Source organism: Camelus ferus, chromosome 15, assembly GCF_009834535.1.
Source record: "Camelus ferus isolate YT-003-E chromosome 15, BCGSAC_Cfer_1.0, whole genome shotgun sequence".
NCBI lineage: Eukaryota > Metazoa > Chordata > Mammalia > Artiodactyla > Camelidae > Camelus > Camelus ferus.
The window spans coordinates 18,942,437-18,970,281 of NC_045710.1; the positions used below are offsets into that span (position 1 = coordinate 18,942,437).

The 27,845-nt window shown below is 43.5% G+C and overlaps 3 protein-coding genes across 4 annotated transcripts in view; 1 reads left to right on the top strand and 2 right to left on the bottom strand.

The window, feature by feature from the left end:
* Positions 1 to 908, bottom strand: part of IFT172 (intraflagellar transport 172) — a 33,601-nt gene extending 32,693 nt beyond the window's left edge. The window contains exon 1 of one of the 2 annotated variants that reach the window (XM_032497249.1): positions 719 to 908. In XM_032497249.1, the coding sequence (XP_032353140.1) occupies positions 719 to 757 (39 nt within the window). In that variant the 5' untranslated portion in view covers positions 758 to 908. The remainder of the gene's footprint in view (positions 1 to 718) is intronic. The other variant, XM_006189734.3, reaches the window with a different exon arrangement.
* A 1,801-nt stretch (positions 909 to 2,709) lies between these two features.
* Positions 2,710 to 27,845, bottom strand: part of FNDC4 (fibronectin type III domain containing 4) — a 48,455-nt gene continuing 23,319 nt past the window's right edge. Inside the window, 7 exon segments of the mRNA XM_006189735.3 lie at positions 2,710 to 3,324; positions 3,512 to 3,636; positions 3,971 to 4,060; positions 4,533 to 4,737; positions 4,982 to 5,097; positions 5,184 to 5,268; positions 5,270 to 5,328. Coding sequence (XP_006189797.3) covers positions 3,289 to 3,324; positions 3,512 to 3,636; positions 3,971 to 4,060; positions 4,533 to 4,737; positions 4,982 to 5,097; positions 5,184 to 5,268; positions 5,270 to 5,328 — 716 coding nt within the window. The 3' untranslated portion in view covers positions 2,710 to 3,288.
* On the top strand, positions 7,235 to 16,159 carry GCKR (glucokinase regulator). Its single transcript, XM_006195835.2, is given in 15 exon segments — positions 7,235 to 7,576; positions 7,858 to 7,886; positions 7,889 to 8,013; positions 8,203 to 8,278; positions 8,927 to 8,985; positions 9,365 to 9,415; positions 9,417 to 9,439; positions 9,785 to 9,851; positions 10,024 to 10,044; positions 10,046 to 10,078; positions 11,060 to 11,154; positions 13,408 to 13,513; positions 14,956 to 15,074; positions 15,665 to 15,763; positions 16,001 to 16,159. Coding segments are annotated over 15 exon segments (1,077 nt in total). The 5' UTR covers positions 7,235 to 7,517; the 3' UTR covers positions 16,116 to 16,159.

The window sequence follows — 27,845 nt, forward strand, 5'->3', positions numbered from 1 at the left end:
TTTGAATGTCCTTCTCTCGTCTATCAGCTTTCATGCTGCTTTTCAGTTTACAATGTTCTCTTGTGTATACTACCTCCTTTAACTCTTCCCCGCTTAGTCTATGGCTGCGATTATTATTACTCCCATTGTTCAAATGTAGAAGTTTGGATGCGTGCTCAGAAAGACTATGCGATAAGGGCTAAAGTCAGCGGTATCAGGTCATTTACTTAAAGCAGTCGTGGCGCTAGGGCTTGAATTCTGCTCTCCTAACTCCAAAACCCAGCCATTCGTCATCATGTTCCAGGGTTCCTATCCTAGCGCCCATGCCTCTTCAGAATTTGAGATCTTCACCATCAGAACGAGAAGTGTGGTCGTCTGCACTACCTCTGTAGGGCTTGCACCCAAAAGCGCTTATTTAAGTCGGTGTAGACTTGTGCTCGTTGTTTACAAATGCGCCTCCCTCTCTAGTACGAGCCTCTTGAAGGGAAGGGCAATCACTAATTAGAGCCCCAAGACCCGACCTGGTACTGATTAGTTAAAGGGAACATAATGAAAGCTGCGGTGGTTAGCGGCTCATCTCGCCCACTCAACATTCTACCGACAGAGAGGAGTCCAAATCATCGCTACAACCTTCAGTCTTCTGCACACAGTAGGCGCTCAACGTTTTAAAACTTCAGTCCCCCACTTTTCTTGGAACATTAAGGCGAACGGGGGAGGGAAGAGGCGCGCGACTCCTCACCTGAGGGCTCAGCAGGGTCCTCAGGTGCTTCAACTGCATGACGAACACCTGTCTTTCAGATGCCACCAGACAGCAACAACACCCGTGGTTACCTGGACAACCCGCCACGCAGCTGCAGCGACAGCCGCTGACGCCAATGCTACCGGAGCTCAACAAGCGTCGCAAGGTCACCACGTAGCTTCGCGGCGAAGCAAACAGAACGTGCGCAGGCGCCGTGAGATCTAGGGCGGGACCCTGAGAGGGCATGATGAATCCTCTCCTCTACCAATCCCGTCGCGGCATGCAAACCCAAACTCAAGCCACGCCCACAAGCCTCCCGCAACTCCGGTCCTACGTAATCGAAGTCTCTCGCTCTTTGATGTACGTAAGCGTGGTGGAGTGCATGCTTTTAATCCTCACAACCCTGGAAGAAAGCAGGGCAGTTGCTATTATAGGCCTTTTCCAGTTGATGGAATTGAACCGACATAGGTTATATAACTTGCAATGGGATCACAAGGCTGATAATGATAGCTAACAGGGAATACTGAGTATGTGTCTGCCAGGTACAGTACAAAGTGTTGTACATGTATTATCTCATTTAAATCTCAAAACTACCTTTTGAAAGAGATAGCATTCTTAGTCCTATTTTACATAACAGGAGACTCAGGATTAGAGGAGTCTCTTGCCTAAACTAACACAAATGCGTAAAGGACAAAACCGCAACTCAACCTAGAGCTGGTATTTAAACAGCATCTATATTCCTTCTGAATTTCTAGCTCCCTATCTCCCTGCCATGTTACTATATATCCTGTGACACTCCCATCCCCAGAAATGATGATGTGTCCAGAGTCTGAGAGATGAGTGCTTTGGAACCAGTGGCCAGAGAGAAGTAAGTTACCTTACTTCTGAATTGGGTAACGGTGGGTTAAAGACTGCTGCTTAGATCAGGATGCTTTTATGGTCAGGGCAGAGGGCAAACCAGAGCTTGGCTCACCTGATACGTTAAGTCTTGTGATAATGGAGGCTGGAGCTTGGTTAAGTAGAAAAGATACTGACTTCTTGATCTTCATTTGGATTGGGGTCCCCTTCAGAATTATTGGTCTAATTTCTTACAACATAGCAGAGAGATCAAGATGCAGAAAAGGAGAGTTATTTATAAGCCTCCTCTGGAAGGATCATACATTGAGAAGACTGTAACCCTTCAGACAGTGTAGCATATGCTGTCCAGACAGATTCTTGTTTCTGATGCCTTTCCTCCATAGTGGTTGCAAAAGTCAACAAGTATTTCTCTCACTGGCACCAACCCCCCTTGGAACTTAGGAAAAAGTAGAGGACAGTCCCTATCTTCACAGAAACAAGTAGGCTCCAGAGCCCAAATTATAATTCTTTTGACAGAAGAGTTCCAACCCGTTTTATTTCCAGAATCCTCATCAGGATATAGTGGCAGATAGTGAATATAAACTCATTTATACTTTACAATTATTATTGACTTTGACTGAATGAACAGAGAGACAAACAGACAAAAGGGAAAGTAAGGGCAGGGAAGAAGAGGCACAGGAATGCACAGGAAAGGAGCACTTGGCGCCCAGGGATCCATTAGTGTAGCTGCTCTTTCATTTGTCCCAAGACACTGTTCAGTCCTTTTCTGAAAATTAGCTCAGGGTTGATGAAGTCAGAGGGATAAATGGTGAGGAGCTGGGCTGCTGATGTGGGCAGTGAAGATAAAAAGGCTACCGACCCTCTCATGTGACATAATCTTAATTTCCACTGGTGCAGGAAGAATTTATATTCTCTTTTTTTCCTTCTCCCCTTTCTCACCCATCAAAGCAAAAGGAACTAGGACTCTAGTTTTCTATGCTCCTTTCTGGCCCTTCTCTACCCATTCCAGGCAAACACCTTAGAATAAGAGTTTGCTCCTGTATAGTTGGTGGTGGTGTGAGGGGCAGTTGTAGTCAAGGGAGAGACAGTGGAGAAATGTCTTCAGCATACTATACGTATACCATAGAGTCAGCTCCAGTTTGTCCAAGAAACTTTATTGGAAAAATGTCCAAGGGGTGAGATCACCAGCAGCTGGAAAGGCTGCCAGGTGAGAGGGGGAGCACCTGAGGCTCCATGGAAGACATTGGAGTAGTGCAGTGCAGCATCTGCCTCCAGGCCCAGACAATTCCTTTTATTTGCTGGGGGAGGGGGAGTACCCACAGAAACACTCCTCTCTGAGACCCAGAGGCAAGATGTAGGGGCAGCTGGGGATGCTGAGAGTCCTGATGCAGGTGAAATGAGGGCCCCATTTGGGACCTAATGGGATAAAGTTAAACAAGTGACTCTCCCCTGGACCTGGGGGATGGAAGGACATATCCCACCTGATGTCCACTCCCCAGGTCCAGGGGCACAGACCCTGACAGACCTACCTTCTGGCCCTGCTCACAGTGCAAAGAGGATGGATACCAGGCCTGAGATTGTGGGAGTGTCATTACCCTCTGGGAGACTGTGGGATCCTTCAGTCTTGGGTAGATCACCATCTTAGGCTCTCCCTGACCCCATTCCCATCCCCAGGTTGTTAGTGCATCTGTCTTCTGGTTCTGTTTCTTCACTCATACGTCGATGGTGTTAATAGATGGTGACTTTTTCTACAAAAAAAAAAAAAAAAAAAAAAAAAAGATGGCTTGAGTCTATAATTTCAGGAAGGTGATAGCCTCCTCCATCCAGAATTTCTGTTCTCCCTCTTTCCTGCCCTTCTGTGCCCTTCTCCCTTTTCCTTGCTGCTCCTAGAGGCCAAATCACCCCTCCCTCCCTCCCTCACTGGCCCCACATCACCTGTCTTGTCCCCACTGGCCTCCCCTGAGGACTGTGTTCCGGCCCCTTCCCCTTCTCCTTGGGGTTGTTGTTGGAGTCGTTGTCCTTGATGATGTCATACTGACGGCAGAATAGCCCAATCACAGCTGAAACACAACAGTACAATCCGAGCCTTGATCTTGACCTCCCCACTCACAGCCTCCAAAGGCAGTGAGATACCCATGCAGATTCTAGAAAATCTGCAAAGAAAATCTTTGAATTCCTGGTGCTCATGCACAAGCACCCCCTCTTCATCATCCTCTCTGGGCTCCCAACAGCCTCCTCTCCCTTTCTTCAAACTTTTCCTGCTCATCCCCCTCAACTAAACATCTCCCCAGGCCACTGCTCTCACCCCCTTTTCTTCTGACAACCTTCACCACCTCCCTCTCTCACGGAGCCCCACTCCCTCAATCACTGGCCCCCCACCAGGTGCTTACTCACCAGCCCACATGAGCAACACGACCACAATGATGACCACTTCTCCTGTCTGCAGTGGTCGCTCTCCGTCCAGACCCTCAACTGTGATGTCACCTGAGAAGGAAGGAGACAGACCCCAGGTTATGGAGAGCAGCTAGAGAGCTATGTCTATGCAGACAGTTAAGGATGGAGATGCGGGGAATTAGAGTTACAGTTGACCCATCACAGTGTCGCCCTGGGGTAGCCCCTCTCTGGGAAGCTGTTGGTGGACAAGTGGTTAGAGACCAGAAAGCAGGAGGGCTGCAGGACAGGTACTCACTCATGCAGGCTGCAGCTGCTCTGAACTGAGGCTGTGTAAAAGGAAGCTTAAAAGCCCTTCCTCCAATTTGTTACCAGCCTGTCTATACCCAGTCCCTTGCCAACCTGCTTCCCTTCCTTTCCTGGCAGTACAATGAATTAAATCATCCTTCTATTCATCTAAGCTAGACTGCTTCTTGCTTTGGGGAAGTAAACAAGAGACTAAAGACCAGGTAAATAACCAGAGAATCCAAAGCTTTCGGGAGTGAGGAATAACTGAGACTCTCACCTGGGCTTGAGCTGTTTGAGGGTAGCCGGTCAGAACCCTTGAGAGTTCGGAAGTGCACCCGGGGCCCTGGGGGGCTTTCTCCTCGAAGGCCAATGCTTCTGACCTGCACTGTGTAGTCACTGTCTTCAGCCAGGCCCCAGAGGGCACAGGCCCGAGTGGTGGTGTTTACCTCCCGGATCACACGTTGCCCAGGGCCATTCTGTCGCTGCAGGGAGATGAGAGCAGAGGGCAGTCTTACTCTGGTCCCGGGCCACAAGGCTCAACCCAGGACTCTTGAATATCTAAGCCTTCCAAGGAAGTTGGGTGAAAAGGGCAGCTTGAGCCAGGGAACCCAACTCCCAGATTCTCCCCTGGCTGGGAGGGGAGCGTGGAAGGGGTAGGGGAGGTAACCCGAGGAATGTTCTGAGATCCAAGGACACAAGTTGGGGGAGCAGAAGGGTGATTCATACTTGCTGGGAAATGGAGTAGCCAATGACGATGTTGCCTTCTGGGACGTCCCAGGACACAGTAGCCGAGTTGGCTCTGAGGTGAGTGACTGTCACATTCACAGGAGATGGAGGCCGGTCTGTGGGTGCCAGTGTGTTAACAAGTTAACAGGTTCCACCCACGGACTAGCTCTGGGACAACCCGCTCCTCTCCCCGTTTACTCACCCGCTCGCACAAAGCCCAGGTCACAGCTGACCAGCAGGAGGACCGTGGGGCTTAGATATGGGGAGAGGGGCATCAGTGAAGCCATGGTCCCCACCGAGTCCGCTGGGAGGCACTGAGGCATCCGTTTGACATCCAGGCGGGGCTCCTGGAGGCGGCAGGAGTTGTGGGGGGTCAAGGACTAGCCAGAACGCACTGGTGGTAGGCAGCTCTCCCCCTTGGCCCACAGCAGCCCCAGAGCACCCCCCCTTCCCCATGCCCTCCCCGCCCCCGCAACACCCGGGCGCCCCCAGTGCACGGCTCTGCCCTGCCCACACCCACCTCCGCCAGTCCTCGCGGTCAGGCCTCGGGGGGCTGCTCGGTGCCCAGAGGGCGGCCCATCGCCCAACTCCGTGGCGCTGCCCCTACCCCATCCCGGCGCGGGCCCGGCGAGGCGGGCAGCGCTGGACCGAGCTGCGGGCAGAGGGCGGAGACGTAGCGAGCGCGGGCCGCGGGGCTGCGGAGCCCCCAGAGCTTCCACTGGCCGCACAGTCTGTCCGAGAGCGGGGGGCGGTGCCGGCGCGGTCTGGCGGCTGGCTTAGGTCCCCGGTGCGGGAGGCAGTGCGGCTGCCTCCGACGGCCCCTGCAGCGGGATGTGACCGTCCCGGCGAGCCAGCCGCCGCCTTCTGCAGAGCTGGCCCCACTCGCTCCGCCGCAGCCCGGCCAGGACGTGCCGGCCCGCCCCGCCCCGCTGGGGTTCTCGCCGCCGTCATCACCGCCCCCCCAACCCGGTTCTTTCGGGGCTCCTCCCACGACCCTCCCATTGGCGGCCTCCCGGGTCCCCATCCCTTCCGATCCGGCTCCACCAGCTGAGCCCGGGGGCGGGGTAGGGGCTGGGGGTGGGGGTGGGGGTGGGGCGAGAGGGAATGGGAGAGGCGCAGGTGCGAGGGTCTCGGGCACCTGGGAGGCCCCTCCTACCCCGGATGGAATTATCCAAGTTAGGAAGAGGAATTCCACCTCCGGTGCGGGAGGGGACAGAGTGATTGAGATAATAATTATTTTGACAATTTCCTACTTGTAGACTGCGTCAGCTTTTAAGTGCCTTCCCCATTCATAATCTGATATTGATTCCCTTCATTCTCTTATTCATTCTTTCACTTATTAGGCAAATATTTATTGAGCGTCTTCTATGTGTCTGGCATGTTAACAGCTGGAGATAACGGCGATTATTAAGAGCCCTGGGTTTATAGGGGAAGTTAACAACCACCTTTGTCTTAGCTCTGCGCCTTACTGTGTGGCCTTGGAGGAAAAGGTTAATCTAAGTCTCAGGTTTCCCACCTGTAAATCAGAGCCCCCAAAACCTCACAGGGCTGTTGTGAGGATCAAATGAGACAATGTTGGGGAACGATCTTTATAAATCTTACAACACTGTGTGAATGAAAGATTATTATTAATTCACAGTAATTTGTTAGTTACTTCATTCACTCAATAAACACATAAATCCTTAAGTTTGGCTGAAACCTGGGTGTGAGTCCCAATTCTGTCAGCTGTATGATCTTCAGCAACTGACTTAACTTCTAGACTGAGCTTCAGTTTTATCATCTGAAAAATGAAGGTGTCGATATCATCTTAGTGTTAATGCATCTGATGAAATATTCTATGTGAAAAGTGCATTGCTCAGTGTAAATAAATGTTGGCTAAAGTTGTATTTAGGGCACATGCTTTGGTTTCTAATTCTCATGGCAGTATGTCTATTTCTGTGGCACTTTCTCCTGTAACATCCAGTTCAGTATGTGCACCCCTGGGGCTCTAAAGCTTCTGTTGCCTTTCTTCTGAGAGGAGAGAGTGAAATGGGGTAACTGGGGCAGGGAGGACTGTGTGTGCTGAGCTTGTGATCAAGCCATGGTCCAGGTCTTCTGACCTCTGCTGACCCTGAAGCTCTTGATCTCTGGCCTCCTGATGCATCCTGGTTCCAGAGCACTCATGCCCAGGGATTCTCTTTGCCCTGGGCCTGGGTTTTGTCCTTCCAGGTTCCAGGCTCTCTAGAGAAGAGGACATTGTACTAAGGACAAGAGTTAGGAACTTGGGTCTTGCTCTTCAGGGGGCAAAGCAGAGGCTGCAAAGAGGGACCTCAGGAGCTCCCCTGGGGTGACCAGAGGGTTGGGGGGGGGCCTAGTGAACAGAAAAGGTGCAGGCAGAGGCGCTGAGAGGGTGTGGTGCTTAGAGAGGCCAGAGTACTTGGGCTAATCATTACTGTGGCTCAGATAAGGCCCTGCCAGCTGCAAGCAGAGTCAGTGTGACAGAAGAGTTTGTGTGGCTGAAGAGGCAGGTACAGGGGTGTGTCCATAGCATCAGACCATGCCAGGGACAAAATGGTTTCAACATGTGATTGAGACACCAGAACCTGGCAAGTGGGAGTTGAGACCCCTTCTCCATGTTGGCCTTCTGCACTGATTCCTAGAATCCTGTCCCATCTAGACTTCCCTCCACCCTGGGTTTCTGTTCTCCCCCTCCTCCTCCCCATCTTCCTTCCTCATCTTCTTTCCCTGATAGTCCCAGAATACCAGGTGCAAGCTAAATGCTTTGTGTGTGTGTATCCCAGTGTTGTGCCTGCTGCCACTCCCACCTCCAGTTCAGCAGGCGTGAATGAGGCTTTGGCTCCCTGCCTGTAACCTTGTCCCCTCTTCCCTCTGGGTATGTTGTCTGGGTATGAGGCAGCCCTGCCAATCCAGAGAAGTCAAACCCACCGACCCAGGATCTGGACAAAGCAGATGCTGAGCAAATTGTTCAGCTGCTGGGGCAATGTGATGCTGAGATCTTCCAGGAGGAGGGACAAGTCATACACACCTACCAGGTGACCCAGGCCCATCCTCCTTTGTTTCACTCCACAAATACATAAGCCAACCCCAACCTCACCTCTACATCTGCCCTCTCAGACCATGGTCCCTAATTTTTGAAATCCTGAGAGAACCTCCACTTCACCCATCACCCCCTAGTCCACTGTCCTTTTTCTTGGCTGCTGATGTCTGTCTGTTGCCTACAGAGACTCTACAGTGAGTCAACTCTGACCACCATGGTACAAGTGGCTGGAAAAGTTCAGGAAGTGTTGAAAGTACCAAGTCTCCATCTGCTACCTGCCTAAACTTGTCTTCCTATCTACTTTTTTCTTTTCTTGGTCTCTATTTTTCACTTTCTTAGACCTCAGTTCTCCTTTCTCTCAGTCCTTTCTCTGGGGTCCTTATTATCATCTTATTAATCAGTAGTAATTATAACTATTACTGCTTCATACTTTATAGTTGACCATGCACTTTCACACCCATTACCTTTACAAAAAACTTGCGAAGTTGGTGTTATTGTCTCCACTTTTTTCAGATGGGAAAACAAAGACTTAAGATAATCACAGTAGCTTACTGAAATACACTAGCTAATAATTGCTGGATAATGCTGATTCTGTCTGTCTGTCTGTCTGTCTATCTATCTACCTACCTATCTATCTTTCTATTTATCTATGAATGACAAAGCTGCTTTCAGACCTTTTTGTAATAAGTAAGCATTTGAATAAGTAGCCAGACTTGGGAGTCAGACTGAAGTTTCTTTCTCAAATCAAAGGTTTCTTTCTGCTGCACCACAGTGGCTATATTCTGTTCACTTTTGTAACAAGAAGGAGGTTTTGTTACTGACAAAGAAAAGAATGTGCTTCCCTCAACCTGAGGGGGGTCCTGGAGACTTAGGCATTTTTCCTTTCTCAGGAGCCTGGGGGGAGGCAGTGGGGCTGGTGGGGCTGAGTGGAGGGGGCACCTCTGGGAGGATGGCATTCTTCATGTCGGTGAGTACTCTGATCCCCAGTTTTGCTCCTTCTGCCTTCTCAGGGTGACACTCAGGACCATAAAGCTCATCGTAACTCAGCTCCTAGGTGGAGCCCTCCAGCTCCAGCTTTCTGTCTTCTCCAAACCCTCGATCTCACTATGGAGTCCCATTTCTGCTGAGCCCATCTGAGCCCCTGGTCTACTGTCAATGTCTCTCCATCCCAGCACCTCAAGTCAGTCATCTCCAAGGAGCATCTTTAAGTGCCAGATTCCAAGCAGTACTGACTTAAGCACTGGCCTGGAGAATCATTATACAGCCTCTCCCCTGTAGGTGTTGAAAATCCAAGATAATCGTTCCTTCACCGACATTACTATTTCACGTTCTCTCCCCCTTCGCAGGTCTCCTTTAACCAGCTGATGAAAGGTCTAGGACAGAGACCTCTTTACACCCCTCCTCATTGCCGGAGGTGACAGGTAAGCCAGGTTAGCCTACGAATATTGTGTTTGGCCTGAATAATGTTTTTAAAAAATTTAATCTGAATTATTTTAGATAGAGACTGTGTCCAGTTTGCTTTGGTCCCACCATTCCTTATTGCCTCACACTTGGCCCACATTACATACTTATGTTGCCTGAATAGCCCTTGTAGGTATTTGAGTTCTTCAACCCTAGAGAGCATTTATCATGGTGCCCGACAAATAGTAGGTATCCATTCAGTGATAATTTTCCCTTCATTCCCTTCTCTCAAAGCAGCCAGCCCTAATAAATTGTAGGCTTCTGCATCCCAACCAGTGCCACTGACCTTGAGTCTGTCCTGTTAGGTCTATGGTGGCCTCTAGGGAGGGGACAGAAGATAGTGCCCTGGATGGGATTGAGAAATTGAAGAAGGTCTGTGTTTTCCACTGACACTCAACCAGAGACCTCTGTCCTTTGCTTCTCATGGAGACATAAAAGCCCCAATATCCCACTCCCTGCCCTGGCTCTTGCCCTGACATCCCTGCCCAATAGGTTTGTATCCTAGAGTCCTCTTGGTGGCACTACCTCACCTGTCCTCTCCTAGGTGGCTGCTGGGAAGAAGCTGGGTGACCATCATTGGCATTTCGGTGAGACTCTATGTAAGTGTGAAGACAGGCTGGGTGGGTCGATTTTACAGGAAGAAAGGGGGTGGGAGTGGAATAGCATGGAAGATACATTGACAAGATTTATCTAGATTTAGCTAGAAAACAGAAAGGCTTTCTTAAGGAATTTTGATTTTACTCTCACTAATTAGGATCCAGTGGTATGACTGTGGGACGAAGGGGAAGGAATCCTATCAGAATAACTATGTACCAATCCATTTGACAACCAGAATAGATGGACTAGTCCAGGGGTCAGCAAACTAAGCTGGCTGGTCGGTCCAGCTGCTGCCTGTTTTTGTAAATTAAGTTTTACTGAAACAAAGCCATTTGTATTTACATATTGTCCATGGCCACGTTCATACTTCAACAGTAGAATTGAGTAGTTGGACAGAGATCAGAGGACCCCAAAAGCCTAAAATATTTACTTTCTGGCTCTTTACAGAAAAAGCTGACCTAGGACTAGTCCTCTGCTCCTTAAAGTGTGGTCCTTACACCAGCAACATCAGTATCACCTGGGATTTGTTAGCAATGCAGACTTTCAGCTCCCCCAACCCCCACCCTGGACCTACCGAGTCTGAATCTGCATTTTAGCAAGACTCCCAGGTAATTTGTTTGAGAAGCATTGTACTAGATGACCTCAAGTTTCCTCTCAACTCTGCAGCTTTGACTCTGACTCCAAAAATTCACTGAGCAGAAACTAGACCCCAGCATTCATGTGGAATGAGGCACACGAGAAGACTAGGACACGGACCTTATGGAGCTTGCAGTTTGTTCAGTATTTTCAAACCTTAACATGCAGAAGATTTTCTTGGGGGAACTTGTTAAAAATGCTGGGCCGTGGGCCCTCCCATTTGAATTTCAATCCAGTGGATTTTAGCTAGGCTCAGGAATCTGCATTTAAACAAGTATTGGGGGGGGGGTCCTGATGCACTAGAGTAACCCCCCTCATCACACCCTCTTCTCTTTCCCTACTATCAGGCTCCCTTTGTGGCAGGCCAGATAGATGACTGCATGGATAACCCAGCTGTCTTTTTGCCAGTCCCGATTGGCTTCAACCCAGTGAGCATGGCCAGGTGAGCCTTCTGTAATGAAAGGTGGAAACTGGCCAGCCCCCTGGGGGAAGCTAGTGAGGAGGGGAATCTGAAAATCTATAGTACAATCACAAAAGAGAGGGCAGGGAAATAGGGTCTTTTTCACCAAATCTCAAATTATTAAAATAACTATAAAGTAAATATTCCTAAGCTTATGAGGTTTTTTTGTTGGTTGTTTTTCTCATTTCAGAAAGGATTGAAGGTAGCTTACAAAGGATACCTAAAATAGAAGAAGGCATACGTTTAAAGCAGAGAGTGAAGAAGCAAGGAAAACAAGGGTCAGAGGATAGTATGGGGTCAGGAAAATGCACACCACAAAGATCTGTACTTTCATCTGTGGTAGAGCGCAAGCATCTTTCCAAAGGAGTAATGGGTGCTCACTGGCCTCCTAGTCTCCTTTGCCCAGATCCCTTATTTTAGGGCCCTTTCTTCTTCATTGCAGGCATCCTTTTGGTCCCCTCTGGCTACTCACATCTGCCACTCTGTTCCCCTTTCTGAGATCCCTGTGCCTCCAAACCACCTCCCGCTTGTTCTCTAAATGGCCACTTTCATCTCAAAGAAGGTCGGCACATTAAACCAATAATTCTCAGGTGTGGTTCTGTGCATGCACTGCCTTGGGTCTGTTAAAAAAATAAGAACTACCCTTGTGGGAGAGGTCTGATGTTGTAGGTTTGGGGTAAGGCCTTTAAATACCTATTTTTTGAAAGCATCCCTGGAGATTCAGATGCACAGCCAGTCCTGGGAAAGTCTGCTAAATAAACCATTGGAGTGGGCCGCACAATGAAGATGAGGGCTTCCTGTCTCTGGAGGTATTCCAGTGAAGGCTTGTTGATTACTCAAGAGCAGCTTTGTGTATTTAGTGGTGGTCTTGGGGAGAGGGACAGCTGAATTCTTTCTGGGGTAACTTTTCAACTCCCAGATTCCAGGCTTGCAGTGTAATTAACATGAAGGTATTAATGAGCTTGATCTCTTTTAATGGAGGACTTTCCTTCACCAAAAATGTATCTGCTGCAGTGGATGCTAATTTCAGGCACTGTGACTAAGTGAAATGAAGGATTTCAAACAATGTAGGCGTGGAGATCTTCCAGTTTTTCCTTAAATCAGTGGCTCCCAAACTTGCCTGATCTTGAGTCGTCTGGGAAGCTTTTTAAAACTACAGATTTTGGGGCTCTACTCCAGAACTACTGAAGTGGACTCTCAGGGTGGGCGTGGAACCCCAAAATGGGTAGTTATTACAAAACAAACCTCCCCAGGTGATTTTGATGACCAGCCAACTCTGGGAGTCTCAGTTTTAAACTACACAATAAACAGTCTCCTCTCTCTGCTTAGGTCTCCTCTGTCTTAGGTCTCTAGGAAGTTTCACAAGTAGTTTGAGGACAAATTATTGGAAACACTTTACCCATTGGGTGTAACTTGTGATACTTGTTTGTCCTAGAAATGATACAGATTTAAAAAATATAAAAGTATTTCAAGAAGGGATGGAATCTTTGTAGGAGTGCAATGATAAGAGGAAGTCAGGGAGGCCAGAGACAGAAGTAACTCTTTGAGGTCCTGCCACGATGAGGGATTCACAACTTATCCCCTTTCAAAGCCAGGAGAGCCAATACAGATGCTCCCCATTCTTCTCCATGGTTGCACCTAAGCAGAAAACAAGCTTGTTGCTCTCCTCATCCACACATTGCTTTGTTCCTGATTAATTTATTGAAGGGCTGTTTCCCAGGTGTTAGGTTCTACGCTTCAGACGGTGCGGCTTGGTTCTCTCAGTAGGAACTGTTATCCCTCTCTCAGGTAGTGAGGGGTTCCCTATTTGGAGAGATTTTCAGAATGTATTTCCAGGAATTGGAAAGGCTTCTGATAGACACGAAGACTGAAAATAAGGTGGTGATTTTGATATTTGGATGATGGACGCTCCCCCAGGGGCCTCCAGAAGGTGTGGCTGGTGTGGTCATGGCAATAGGACCTGTGGGAGGACCAGGACACAAGAAAATTCTGGTCTCAGGCTGGAATTTTAAGCCTGAGTGTTGACTTTCCTCTGGGCTTAAACTGCTGAATGTTTTATTAACCTTCAGCCTTGGAGTTCAGGGACACAGTGCCCCTATGAGCATCAAAGCACAACCTTCTAGGAAACTGTTGACCTCTGACCCCAATCCCAATGTGGTCTTTGATCTCGACTGCCATGTGAGGCCCTTCCTTTAGAGCCTCACAGAGATCCCCCCATCTCTCTGTGGACCCCAGAAGTGACCCCATTGAAGGTTGGAGTTCAACATTCCAACAAATAGCAGAGCGGATGCAGAAGGTGCAAGAGTAACAGGTAGCTTTTATGCTCAGTCCTGCGAATGGGGTAAGACCTCCCCTGACCCCTGCCCCTTACCCCTACCTCAGGATGGTTTGCCACTTAGGGCCTCTGGTTTTAGGTTCTTGTTACATATTGTCTAAACTTCTGATGCTGTATGTCCACTAAAATGTTGTAAACCAAATGCTATTTTCTCATTTCATTTTTCACCTTAAGATGTTTTGTTTCCATTCTGACCCTGTCTCTTAAATCAGTAATCATTAAACACCTAAATGGTCTACAGTAGTTTTCTATTTAAAGAAGCTCTTTTGCATCTGTGTGTAGAAAAGATTGAACAGACTGGTGAATTGCTTTATGTCTCTTTTATATGTTTAAATTTCAAATACGGGCTTTAGGAAGAATGGGATGCTGTGGGGGAGGGTATAGCTCAGTGACAAAGTGCATGCTTAACATGTACAAGGTCCTGGGTTCAGTTGCTAGTACCTCCATTAAAAAATAAAAAAGAAAAGCTTGGGATTGGGTAAACCACTCAGTCAAAGGGATCTGGGCAGGTCATCTGCAGTATATACTATTTAAAAAAAAAAAAAGGGATATAGTTTCATTCTTCTGTAAAAGGGGACCAAAAGGGTGCCTGAAATGAAGGAGAAAGGGCCCTAAAATAACAGAAATAGCAGAAAACAAAATTGGTGTGGGCCTTCTAAGCCTCCAGCACTCCTGCTCCATTTTCCCCTCCACTGGATTGCGGCTGTATCTCACTAGCGCCGTCTGCCCTTCCTTTGACCTCGCAAGAACTTTAGTCAAATCCCTGCCCCTGCCCCTCTCGGCCAGGGATGGGTACACCTGTGACACTCTCCTTGCTTTTCTTTTTTCAAGACAGGAAGTCAGGAACTCTGTATTACACACAAGTTCTGTATCTTTCATCTCCCAGGTGCTCGTCTCTCCTCCTCTCTGCAGTTACTTATTTTTAATCTCCTTTTCTCAGACACTGCTCTTATCATTCTTCTTGCTCTTTGGTGTGTCATGTTCTATATCTGTACCTGTGTCTGTATCTTACAATCAATGACTACTTTGTTGGCCTGCCCAAAGAACAAGAAATGTGATGTTTGGATTAACAAACTATTTTAAAAGTGGGGGATGGAAGGGGCAGAAAGCTCTCAGGAAAAAAAAAATCTCTGAAAAACCCTTATCTCCAGCCAACAGGAGGCCCAATTACTCTGGCTTTCTCTCCAAAGTCCTAAATATACCACAGAAATGACCAGAGGTGGCCCTTTCCCTCTCTCTTCTCTTCTCTCAGTTAAGCCCTCAACCCAGCATTCCTCCTCACAGCGCACACTGGGGGCCACAGGTCCTACAGATGCATGCCCGGTGGCCACTAACAGATCACGTGTCCAAGAGCCATAACCAGATTGCATGCACAGTGGTCACTAACTAGTAAACTCTAGGACCCTCCTTCCTCTCCCGATTTCTCCTGGGTGTCATCACCTCCTCAGCCTGAGGGTCTCAATGGCTCCTCCCAGATGAAAGGTGGAAGCGCCACAAAGATCCTGCTGAAAACCCTGTTAATGGCAGCTCACAAGACTGTGGACCGCGGCATCACAGCATCTCAGAGGTAGGGAGGATCTGGACCACAGGGAGATCAGAGTCAGGCAGCGGGTCGGGTGGTGCAGGTGGGGGAATGGCAGATCCAGATTTTTCCCCTGGGAAAGGAGCTGGTAGAGGGATGCTGCCATCCCCATCACACAGTCACAGAGTCTGGATTGGTTCCAATGGACCCTCAATTCCTCAGGTCCGGACCTAATCCCTATGCCCATCTGGGACATCCAAAGCTAACCTAGCTTCCGAGAGTCTTTGATTTGGGGATGGTCCAGGTCATGCAGGGTAGAGTTCATCCTGCTGTGGGCCTCCCTCCCTTCCCAGGGTCTCTAGCCTAGCTTCTGCACTGCTCACTTACATCCTCATCAACTCTCTGATCCCTTTCTTCTCCCAGTGCTCTTGATGTCCTGTCCCTCTTTCTGTTCTTTAGTTTTGTGCCTGCTGAAGCCCTCTCTGTACCTCTTGAATGCAATCTGGCTCAACTTACTGCACCTCCACCGGCAGAACTTAGTTTTAAGGGAATTGTGCCTTCCCCAGCCTGGGAAGTACATAGGATTTCTGAGGGAGCCCTGCGCCTGCCCTGGGAGCTGGTGACCTTTCTCCAAGATGTCTTTTGGAAATCCTGCGGACATTTGAATGAGCTTATTAGGTTACCTATAGTCAAAGCCCCAAGATCGCTACCCTGATGAAGCAAGCCAGCACCAGGTGTGTGGATGTGTACTTGGAGAGGGGAAGTGGCCTGGGTGGGAAATGTCCTGAGAGCAGGGGAGACCCTACGAGACATGTTAACATGGGGAGGGTAGCGGGTCTGCGTGTTTGAGGGTCATAGTAGGCTTTTTGTTTGTTTACTCCTGTGTTCTTGCATGGGTATCTTTCTCTGATCTCTGGACTATTTTCAATGTGATCTCTCCTCTCATGTCCTGACCTCTGCCCCATTCTCAGCCTGGAGAAAAAAGGCCAAGTGTACCTGGTTGGCTGGCAGACCCTGGGCATCATTGCCATCATGGATGTAATCGAGTGCATCCACACCTTTGGTGCTGGTGGAACCCCAGTCTAGACTTTCTTCATGATTCCTTCTGATCCAACCAATTGGTCTGCTATCCAAACTCTTCCCTACCCTCAATTCATGGCAGCTTCTCATTCAATGGCCATCCTGCCCTACCTCAATACACATTTCAAACTCTCCTTCCTTTGAACCCCACTTAGTACTTGATCCCTCAATTCCAAGCCCCATGCTTAGCTATGGCCTCCTATGTGTGTTACTCCTCACCCCTATACCCAACTTGTCACTTTTCCTTTTTCTTTTGTTCCATATTTTCCCCCAGTTTATTAGTTTTTGTATTCCTATGTTTTTGAGGTAGACATGTTTTATTTAAATTTTTTACATAGTCAAATCTATTAATCTTTTTGTGTGTGTGTGTGTGTATGTGTGGTTTTTGTCTTTTGCTTGATTCTGGTTTTTATCTTTTTAACTGTATTGAAATCGTTTAAAATAAGGAGGCTTCCTTTAGAGCTCATAAATCTTTACTTGTAGAAATATTTTTGATGTAAACTCCGCCTACACTTTTATTTTGAAAAATTTCAAATCTGCAGAAAAATGGCAAGAATAGTACAATGAACACCCATATGCTTTCCCCAGGATTCACCAATCATTAACATATGCCACATCTGCTCCATCTCTTTTTCCCCCTGAATCATCTGAAAGATATCTGGAGATGTCACGGCACTTCACACAAATTCCTGTGTCCCCTAAGAATAAGGGCATTTGCCTACATAATTACAATGTAATTATCACACTTGAGAAAATGACAATTAATACAATACTACTATCTAATATACAGACCATATTCAAATTTCCTCAATTATTCCTATATTGTTCTTATTTTCCAGACCCAGGATCCAATCAAGGATAATGCATTACTTTTAGTTATCACATCTCTTTGGTTTCCTTTAGCTGAGTTCCTCAGCCGTTCTTGATGTCTTTCATTACATTGCTATTTTAGAAGTCTGGATCAATTGTTTTCCAGAAGTGCCTCACTTTGTATTTGCCTGATTGTTTCGTCATTATATTCACATTGAATTTTGGGACAGGAGGCCTGCCTAGATGAGGGCTGTGCCTATGTCAGTGTTTCCCATGAGGAGGCTCCTGATATCAGTTTGTTCCTTTATTGCTGATGCTACGTTTGATCATTTGGTCAAGGTGGTGTCAGATTTCTCCGTATCTTATTCCTCAGCCATCTTTCACCCACGATTTTAGCATTCACTGATGATTCTTGATTGAATCAGTTATTACTCTGATGATTTTAAAATGGTGATTTTTCTATTTCTATCCTTCTGTCTACATTTATTAATAGGCATTCTTCTGTAAAGAAAATCTCTCTTCTCTCCTGCAGCTTATCTATGTTTGTCAGTTTCGTACTGATATGGACCCATGAATTTTTGTTGTTGCTGTGTTTTAATCCATGCTTGTCATTATTCATTTTAATGCTCAAAATGAGAGTTCATTCAAGTTGGCCCCTGTGTTCTTGTGACATATCTATCCACATTAGCATTTGAACACTCTGCTGTGTTTCTTTTAGCAAAAAAAGAAAACCTCCTTTTCTCTTTATGCAATATGTATATTCTTTTGTGCCTTGCATTTTTGCCTAAGATATGCTGAAAATCACTCCACTTCAGTTTATAAATCTCTTCTTCATTATTTACATTTGTGTGTGTGTGTATGTAAAATAGTTTACCCAGTCATCTTTTATGTAGGAGCACAAAAATGTTGGCCCACATTCATTTTGTACACTCCCTCATTCCAGCCTTAGACTCATTCATTTTTCCAAGGAACCCTGGTTGTGGTTAGTGGAGATTGGTATTTAGAAAGCTAGGTGCTAGGTATGCTCACTGCTACTGGTGTGTCTTTGCCCCTAAGTCCTTTCAGTAGAAAGAACAAGGAAATAAATAAATATTTTTCACACATGTACAAATATATACACATATATGTATACACACACACAAACGCACATATATTCTCCGTCTCATCCCTATTTTCCTGTAGTGAGAATGTTGATTTCCAGCATCATCAATATATTTACCCATTTGTTCAGTCCTACAATAAATGACAGTTTTGAAATTGCTACCCTAATACCACTGTCATCAACAAACTTACCAATAAGTGGTCAAGATTTTTGCAGTTCTTTTTGTCCTTGGATCACATCCCACTCAAGATAGATAAAGTGTTCAAAAGTTACTTGTATTAAATATTTTCTTTTTCTCTGTGGTTATGTTACTAATGTGATATATGATTAGGTTCATTTTTGACTTTTAACTTATTTTCAATTTTAGAATTTTTTCAGTTTTTGACTATGTAAAACATAACATGATTTAAAAGTCAGAACTGTAGAAAAAGGAATTATCTCCTTTCCTTCTGTATTCCTTCCATCCCATTCATCCCTGTAAGTAACCAATTTGTTAGTGACTGACTTCTCCTCCTGTGTTTCTTTTTACAAAAAAAGTGTGTGTGTGCATATATCTGCACTTCTTTCTTATACAGGAAACAGCATACATTGCTCAAGGGTCAGCTGTATATTGTAAATATTTGGGGGTGGTTAACCATGCAACATTCTTTGCTTTAATTTTTCTGGAGTTGAACTTATCAATCTGTCTTTTATTGAATATGGATCTTGAGGAACAGAAAGCTCCCCTCCCACCCCCATCCCCAGAATTTAAGGGAACTCCACCTGTGTTTTCTTCTACTAAAAATGGTCTCTCTCTCTTTTTTTTTTTTTTTACATTTTGATCTTGAATTCATTAGGAGTTTATTCTTGTATATGGGGTGAGGTATGGATCCAATTTTGTTTTTCTAAATGATCATCCAGTTGTCCCAAAATATATTTTTAAAGTCCATCTTGTCCTGAGCAATTTGAGATGCTACTGGTATCAAACACTCAGTTCCCATGTGCCCTGGTTTATTTCTAGACTTTTTGTTCTGTTCTACTGGTCTGTCTATTGATGTGCTGGTGCCATACTGTTTTATTATAGAGGCTTTATAGTATGTTTAATGTGTGAGAAGGTTAGTCCTCCCTTCATTACTCTTCTGTAAACTGCTGCCTTTTCTCCATATGAACTTTAAAATGAATGTGTCTAGCTTCAAATTATGTAAAATTTTAAATATTTCTTGTTAATGGTAGTTAATGGTATAAATGGTTAGTGATATAGCCCAGATTTCATTGATCTTTTCCCCACAGGGCAGTCTGACATACAGCCTAGAGTCTGAGTACTGCATACTGGCCAGCTTCATTCTGAGTGGTTAGATTTCTGTTCTTAGATTCAGGGTCTTTGTCAATCATTTGTTAAATATTTTCTACCCTCTAAAAGGGTAGATTTTGGCCCGAATGTTTTAGTAATTACATTAAATGTAAGTGGAATAAATGCTCTAGTTAAAATCTACTTTAGATGGAAAATAACGTATATTTAGATTTCAGTTTATTTTGCATCCAATAACATGACAAAGGGATATAGAAAGGTTGAAAGTAAAAGAGTGGGAAAAGATATACTGTGCAAATGCCAACCAAAAGAAAATTCTATAGCAATATTAATATCCGACATAATAACTTAAGTCAGAAAACATTATACTAGAGATAAAGAGGGTCTTCATAGTAATAAAATATTTAATTCATCAGGAATAAATTATGATTTTAAATAACAAAATATATAGAGCAAAACTCTGCAGTACTCAAAGGAGAAATAAATCCACAATCATAGTGAGAAATTTTACACACTTGTGTAGTAATCTTTGGAAAAAAGCAGATGAAAGCTTAGGAATAATATAGACTTGAACATTAAGATTAGCAGATTTGACCAAATGGACATAGACAATATTCTTCCCATCTCCCATTCCCCTACAGGCAGAAAGGGAAGCTCTGAAAAGACACTATTTTTCTATCTTGTTTTTTTAAATTGAAGGATAATTGATTTACAATATTGTATTAGTCTAAGGTATACAGCAAAGTGATTCAGTTTTATGTATTTTTTCTAATTATTTTCCATAATAGATTATTACAAGATATTGAATATAGTTCCCTGTGCTATATGGTAAATCCTTGTTGCTTATCTATTTTATGTATAGTAGTTTGTATCTGTTAATCCCATACTCCTAATTTATCCCTCCCCCACTCCCTTTCCCCTTTGGTAACCAAAAGTTTGTTTATGAAGACACACTATTTTTAACACTTGCAGAATACATCTTATCGTTAAGCACATAGAATTTCTTAAATTAATCATAAACTGGGACTAAAGTCTTAAAACATTTCAAAGGGTTGAAATTAAAATGTATATTCTTATCACAATGCAACTTTGTTAGATAATTAGACAAGCCCTGTATGTCTAGAAGTCTTTTAATGAACTACTAAATAACCCACGGATCAAAGAAGAAATCATTATGGAAATAAGAAAATAGCTGGAACAGGATGATAAAAATTTTACATATCATAACTGGTAGAATAAAGCTAAAGTAGTAATTAGGAGAAATTTGTATCTTCAAATGCACAATTTAGATGAAAAAGCTAAAAGTGAATGATCTAGGCATTCATCTCAAGAAGTAAGTTAGAAAAAGAACAGCAAAATAAATCCAAAGAAAGTAGAAGTAGTTTTATGTCGCATCTCAATAAAGCTGGGGAGGTGGGGAGAAAGCTGAAGTAAGGAAATACTAAAGACAAAGGCATAACTTGAAATAGAAAACATACAGGAAGTTGGTTCTTTGAAGGGATTAATTAAAACTGACAAATCTCTAGCAGGTTAGATAAAGGAAAAGGAAAGAGAGAGAGAACACCCAATCAGAAAAACAAAGGAGACACTACTACATTTGAATAACTTTGTCGATACATATGAAAATGTAGATTAAATGGAAATATTGCTAGAAAATATAACTCTGCAAGGCTGATTCAAAAAATCACCCCAAATTCTCAATAGTATTATCACCTTCAAATAAATTGAATCTGTAGCCAAAAATCTTCATCAACAAGAACTATCGGCTTGTATGGCTTCACTGATAAGTTATACCAAATGCTGAAAAAGAGTTCCAAACTTATACAAACTCTTTCAGAACATAAAACCCAAAAAGGAAACATTCTCCAACTCATGAGTCTAGCATAACCTCAATACCAAAAGCCTGACAAGAACAGAAGAGAGGAAAATTACAGGCCAGCCTCACACGTGAAAATAAGTGACAATAATCCTAAACAAAATATTGGCAACTGGAATGCAGCAATACATTTGAAGAAAAAAATGTCCAATTAACTTATGAAGCTGTGTTCACAAGTTAGTAATTATTTGTAATCAGAGAAATTTAAGTTAAAACCACAATGAAGTATCATTACCACAAATACCAGATTGGCTAAAATTAAACCACCTGACAATACCACATTTGGAATGATAAAAGAGCAAGAAGATCTGCCATACACCAATGGTGGAAATGTTAATTGATGTTACATCCACTTAGGAAAAACAGTTTGGTACTGCCTGCTAAAGTTTGAGTCACACAACCTAGCAATTCCACTCCTTAAAGCAGTGATTCAAAGTGTGGTTCCTGGGCCTACAGCATCAGCATTACCTGGAAACTCATTAGAAATGCCAAATTTCTAGGCTCCACTCTTACTTATTCAATTAGCAATTAGGGTCCAGCAGTCATCTTCTTCTCCTCCCCTTTCCCCTTCCCCACCTCCTCCTCCTTCCTCCTCCTCCCCTTCCTCCTCCTCTTCCTCCTTCTCCCCCACCTTTTTTTTTTTCTTATAGAGGCACTGGGGATTGAACCCAGGACCTCCTGCATGCTAAGTATGCACTCTGCCACTTGAGCTGTACCCTCCCCCCATCAGCAATCTTTGTTTTAACAAGCCCTCCAAATGATTCTGATGCATGTTGAAGTTTGAGAACCCCTGCCATAGAGAAATAGAAACATATGTCCACCAAGACACATGGACCAGGATGTTTTTAATAGCACTGTTTATAATAGCCAAACATGGAAAACAAGTCAAATGTCCATCAATATCATAGTAGATAAATAAATTATGGAATACTTATATAATGCAATAAAATAAAAAAAGTGAATGAATCTCAGCTATATAAAATAGCATGGATAATTCGAACATAATGGTGAGTAAATATTTAAGAACAAAAAATGCATTTTTGTATACATATAGAAAAAGGTTCTTGTTGAACTATATACATGTTTTAAGAACCCAAAACTGCCTCCAGCCCTAATCATTTTTTAGAATTCCAGGCTGGCATACAACTAGTACCTGCCACATAATATGTGCTCAGTATGACAGGCCTCATTCTTTACAATTGTGATTTTTAGTGACTGCAGAGTATTTTATAATATGTATATATCATATTTATTTAACCAGGTCCTTGCTGATGGCCTTTTCAAGAATATGAATTTGGCTGCCCTAACACACTGAAAATTCTATGAGGTGAGAGACCATGTATGTCTTTTTCTAAGACAGTACCTGCTATTCAATAATTTTTTAATTGAGTTTCCTTTTCCAAATTAATTTTTCTGTAAGAAAAAATGCCCTGGCCAGTTTTACTTATCTTTGTTACAACATAAATTGATTCCTTATAAATTTTATTTTCAGTGAACTAACTCTAGAGAATCTAGTCAATTCTGGGTGTAGTGACAAAATAAGTGTTCTAGACTTGGAAAAGGAGACCATCAATTCTGGAGTACTGTGATCCTCTAAGGTCATTTAATTTCCCTATATGATAGTCTTCTCTGTCTCAATGCAACAGCATCTAGGAAATGAGTCAAGACTTGGAGTTAGAAATCCATCTCTCTCACATTTTCTGAAAGTATCTACTTAAAGTACCCCAGCTTTTTAAAATGTACTTCACCCTGTATTCTAATGTGTGGTTTGGAACATATGACACCATACTTGGCCGTCTAAGGAGTGCTGGCTCCAGAGAAGATGCTTATAGGGCAGAACAGGCCACTTGGAAGGCCTACTCCTTTGAAATCTTGCCTCCATACTTTCTGGTTTATCACAAGGGGTCCAGCCCAATCCTAGAAGAATCATAAAGTAGATTCCCTGAGCATTGGCCATCAGAGTAGAGCTCAAGGGCAGCTGCAGGAAAGGGCAGCAGGTGCATGGCTCAGAGAAGAGACTTAAGCAGCAAGCACACTGGCTGGACCCTTGGAATGCCCATTGTGATGTCATATGGAGTCACAGCTTTAAGGGAGAAAACTGTTTGGCTGAGAGGGAATGGGGTTGAGTAATGGCGCCGATTTGGGGGCTGACCATCGTACTGCCACCATATGTCAGCCTTCTAGTATTATCTGGTTTCCTTATCTGGGGGCTTTGGGTGCTGTTTTCTGGGAAGAAGAGTAGGGAGCATGTGGCAGCCAAGACAGACTCAGAGGTATGTGATGCAACACTTTCTAGAAATTCGCTGTTCCCTGCCCCTGGAGACATAGAAATTCCTAATCTTGGGTCATGGGAGGAATCAATGGCAGAAAGAGGGAAGTTGGAATAGTGCCTATGGATGTCTTCCTATAAGTCACTCTCAATTCTTTTCCTTTCAATTCTTTTCAACCTTGAGCACCTGTTATATATGGTAGTGTATTAGACATTGAAGAAGAATAAAATACCATCCCCAGCTTCTAGGAGCTCGAGGTATAGCGGGGGAGAAAGTCAGATAGATATACATATATATAATAACCCAAAGAAAAAGAAAGAGATAAGTTAATAGAGGTCTAAATATTGCTAAAGAGATGAGAGGTGAAGAGTATTCTAGGATCTACAAAATGCCTTTTGGGGGAGCTTAGATTTGAGTTGTACTTCAGAGGAAGAGTAGGATTTTAAAGGTGGGTAGGATGGCAGAGGAGAGTAGTGGAAGACTTTCCAGACAGAGAAGGAATTGATTGGGGAAAGTGTGGGAAGCAGAAGAATATTGATTATGTTTGAGGAGAGGTGATGGCACCTATCTGGATGGAGTGTAGAAGTGTAGGGAACTGGTTGGAGAAAAGTGAGAGAAAAGGTTGGAAAACAGATAGAGGTCACATTGTAGATGGCTTCCAGTGCCAGGCTGTATACTTTGTATAAATATTATTCTGTCTGCAACTGAAAGACATCAAAGATTTTAAAGCTAGGTGAAAATGAGCTTAAATCTGTGCTTTAGAGTACAAACTTTAAACTTTAAAAAAGTTTAAACTTTCTTTTCTCAAACTTGTCACTTGGGGGTCTAATTAAAAAAGCAGATTCTGATTCAGTAGGTGTTGGGTAGGGATTGAGATTCTGCAATTCTAATAAGCTCCCAGGTATACTACTGCAGTTGAACTGAGCACCACACTTTGAGTGTGAGGCTTTAAATAACTCCAGTAAGTGCATATGGTAGTTCTCTGGTGTAGCTAAGCCAATAGGAGGCTATGTTAAAGACGTAGTGGGAAGGAGGGAAAAGGAAATGAAAGAATCAAAACAGTAAGATGGAAGAGAGGACATTGATTAATTCCCCAAATGTTTATCACCCACCAACACCACCATGTATAAGCCACTCCTCTAGACACTATGGATACAGCAATACATGGAAGGGACAAAACTCTTTGCCTTCCAGGATGTGAAAGAAGAGGAGGATCCTGAGGGAAAATGTGGATATGAGAAATGAGGCAGAAAGAGAGCAAAGGGCCTGAGTCTTTTTTTTTTTTTTTTCCCCTGACTGGATCTCAAATACAAAGAGTTGACTATAAACATTATCATCATTTTCCTACAAGGACTATTCATCTTTACATCCCCTCTGCCTAGCATACTACCTGGTATATAGTAAATGCTCCATATATATTTGTGAAGTGAATGACTTCTCAATTTTAACCCTGAATGATTGACAAGATGATGGCATTTTAAACTATATAGGAAACATTTGACAGAAGTTGTAAATATGGTAGGAGGCAGAAAATGTATATGGAGATATTCATCAAGCAGCTACAATTAGTGGTCTAGACTTGTGCTATCCAATCTACTATCCACTGGCCACACATGGCCATTTAAATTTAAATTAACCAAAATTAAATATAATTTAAAATTCAGTTCCTTAATTGCACTACCTACTTTTCAAGTGCTCACATGTGGTTAGAGGTTATCATAGCAGATATAGAATATTTCCATCATCATAGAAAATTCTATTGGACAACACCATCCTGGACACTAGATCCTGGAAACAGACATGGCTATAGATACATTTGGCCACAAAGTCCTTTCATTTTTTTTCTGAGAAACATTTCTCAAATGTAGCAATCCAGATTCAGTATCATTGTCTTAACTGGGATTCCCCTTGAACTATTTTCTAACTCATCTCCTACATTTTCCAGCATAGAGCATAGATCCTGGCTCTACAAAACAAAACTACAACGTATACCTTATAAAACCTCCCAAAGCTGATCGTGTCACTCTGCTAAAAGTAACTAAAGAAACAAACAAAATCTCTCAGCATCCCACTGCCTGTAAACTTTTGGACTCAAACTTCTTTCATTGCCAGAATTTGTTAAGTACCTTAGGAATTTAAGAATCATTTTGTCCCTTTTTCATAATATATAACAAGTGATTTTAGATAAATAGTATTTCATTTTACAGCGGCATGTTTTCTTAAAATTGCAAGGTTCATTTTAATATCGTCTTTAACAGTAAGAGATAAATGTTCATTTTTTCCCATATAACAAGTGATGCATGATAGTTAATTGACTTTAATTGTAACAGGTATGAATTTTTCCAGAACACTTATGTATAAGAAATGGCAAATGTATTTCTTTGTCTACATCAAATATAATCCAGCCTAAACCTCCTATCACTTAGATTTGAAAAAAGTCCAGTATCAGTTTTTCTTCCCCAATCTTTGTGTTATATAAGAACGCCAGAGTGGGTACAATTTATCCAGAACAGCAGGGGGCCAGGTCCTTAGCCATGGGAATAGCTGTAGCTTTTTTCTTTGCCATCTGAAGGCAAAAATTGTGGCTGTGAGCCAAGCTTGATCACAGAGACCTTTGCTAAGGCCCCTAGTCCACTATATCTGAGCTCTTAAGTAGGATCTGGAGGAATAAATTCCATTAGGCTCAGTGCCTCACTACCCTGCAGTGTACCTGCAGGGTCAATGTTGTTTCCCAGTTTCTTGGAGTCAGTTTACCTCTTAACTCCTGAAGCACTAAACACTAAACCTCTGGCACAATTCAGCTTAAAATCCCCCACAGGCCTAGTCTTATATGAAGGTTATCTCATATATTGAGGCAAGTCATGTGTTGTAGGTTACTGCCAATTTTTGCAGCACTGAAAAACTAACTCCCTGCTGTGGATTAGGAGAAGCAAAATGGTAAGAACAAAGGCCTGGCTACCTTCTTTGGTGAGGGGAAACATTAGTTTCTTTCCCAGAAGGATGCAGCAATAAAAACAAAATATATTGTAAACTACTCAGTGTCACTCTTCTACATGAAATAATAACATTTCTTAATACATATTTATTTAAGAAAAAGCTTTGTCAACAAATACACTTTTTATTCAGGTATACAGGTTTCCCCTGCGAGTCGAAAGCAGAGAAAGCCTATGAAACTTTTTGTTAAGCCAAAATGGCGTAAAAAGAAAGCAGCAATTACCCTAGGACACATCTTGCTAGCAGATGCACAAAATAAACTGAGATAAAGCACAGATGCTCACAGACACAGTTCAAAGCCACCATGGCTTGATGCTGAGATGCTGAGTGTAGTTCCCAGGGAAGGAGAATGGTGGTGCCATTCTCGCTGCTGGGAAGTGCGCTGCCTCTACAGCAGCTCACTGCAAAACAAATGAATTCTTTTGCCTTTTCTTCCCCCTCTTTTTTTTTTCATAAAAACAAAAATCCTCTTCGGATTTCTTTCAGTTAGCAAAAACAGGGACTAATGTAGGTCTTTCATAAAATGGAAGTGGCATAAAGCAAACTTTCAAAAAGTGGAGGATACCTGTAATTATATGCAGTAAAATGCACAGACCTTAAGTGTACAGTTTGGTGAGTTATGATAAGTTTATATACCCATTAACTAATGTCCCAATCAAGGAATAACATTGCCATAATCCTGGAAAGTTCCTGCATGTACTTTTCTAGTCTGCTCTCTTCCCACTCAAAGGCCACATCCATTCTGATTTCTATTGTCCTAGAGTAGTTTGGCCTATTCTTGAGACTTGTAACAATGGTATCATACAGGGTGTGTTCTTTTGCTTTTGGCTTCTTTTGTTGAGCGTGATTTTAAGATCCACAAATTTAAAATTAACAAATTTTAAAGTGACATTAATGTTATACTTGTTACTTTGGGGACCTAATGTATATTGAAACATAGAATGTAATTTACCTGTTGTGGCATAAAAAATAGACCAAAAGTTTGCTTTCTTGGCTCGGTGGCTGGAATTCTTGCATACTGCATTTCAAAAAAGCAGTAGTTTATTTTTTTGACTTCAAAAATTTGGTTATCTTATATGACAAGATAAAGTTTCAGGATTTTTCTCCTATTTAAAAAAAATTTTCTTGAAGTATAGTTGATTTACAATGTTGTGTTAATTTCTGGTGTGGTTTCAGGATGTTAACTGCAAATAACACACTGTTGATGTGGAACCCTATTTCCAATAGGAGAGGAATTGCCTGGGCATGTGGTATACATGTTTAATTTTAGCAGATGATGCTAAACAGTTTTCTAAAGTGATTGTATCAGTTGAAACTCCCATGAGTAGAGTATGAGAGTTCCACTTTCTTCACATTCTTGCCAACACTTGGCATTGTATCTTTTAAATTTTAGTCA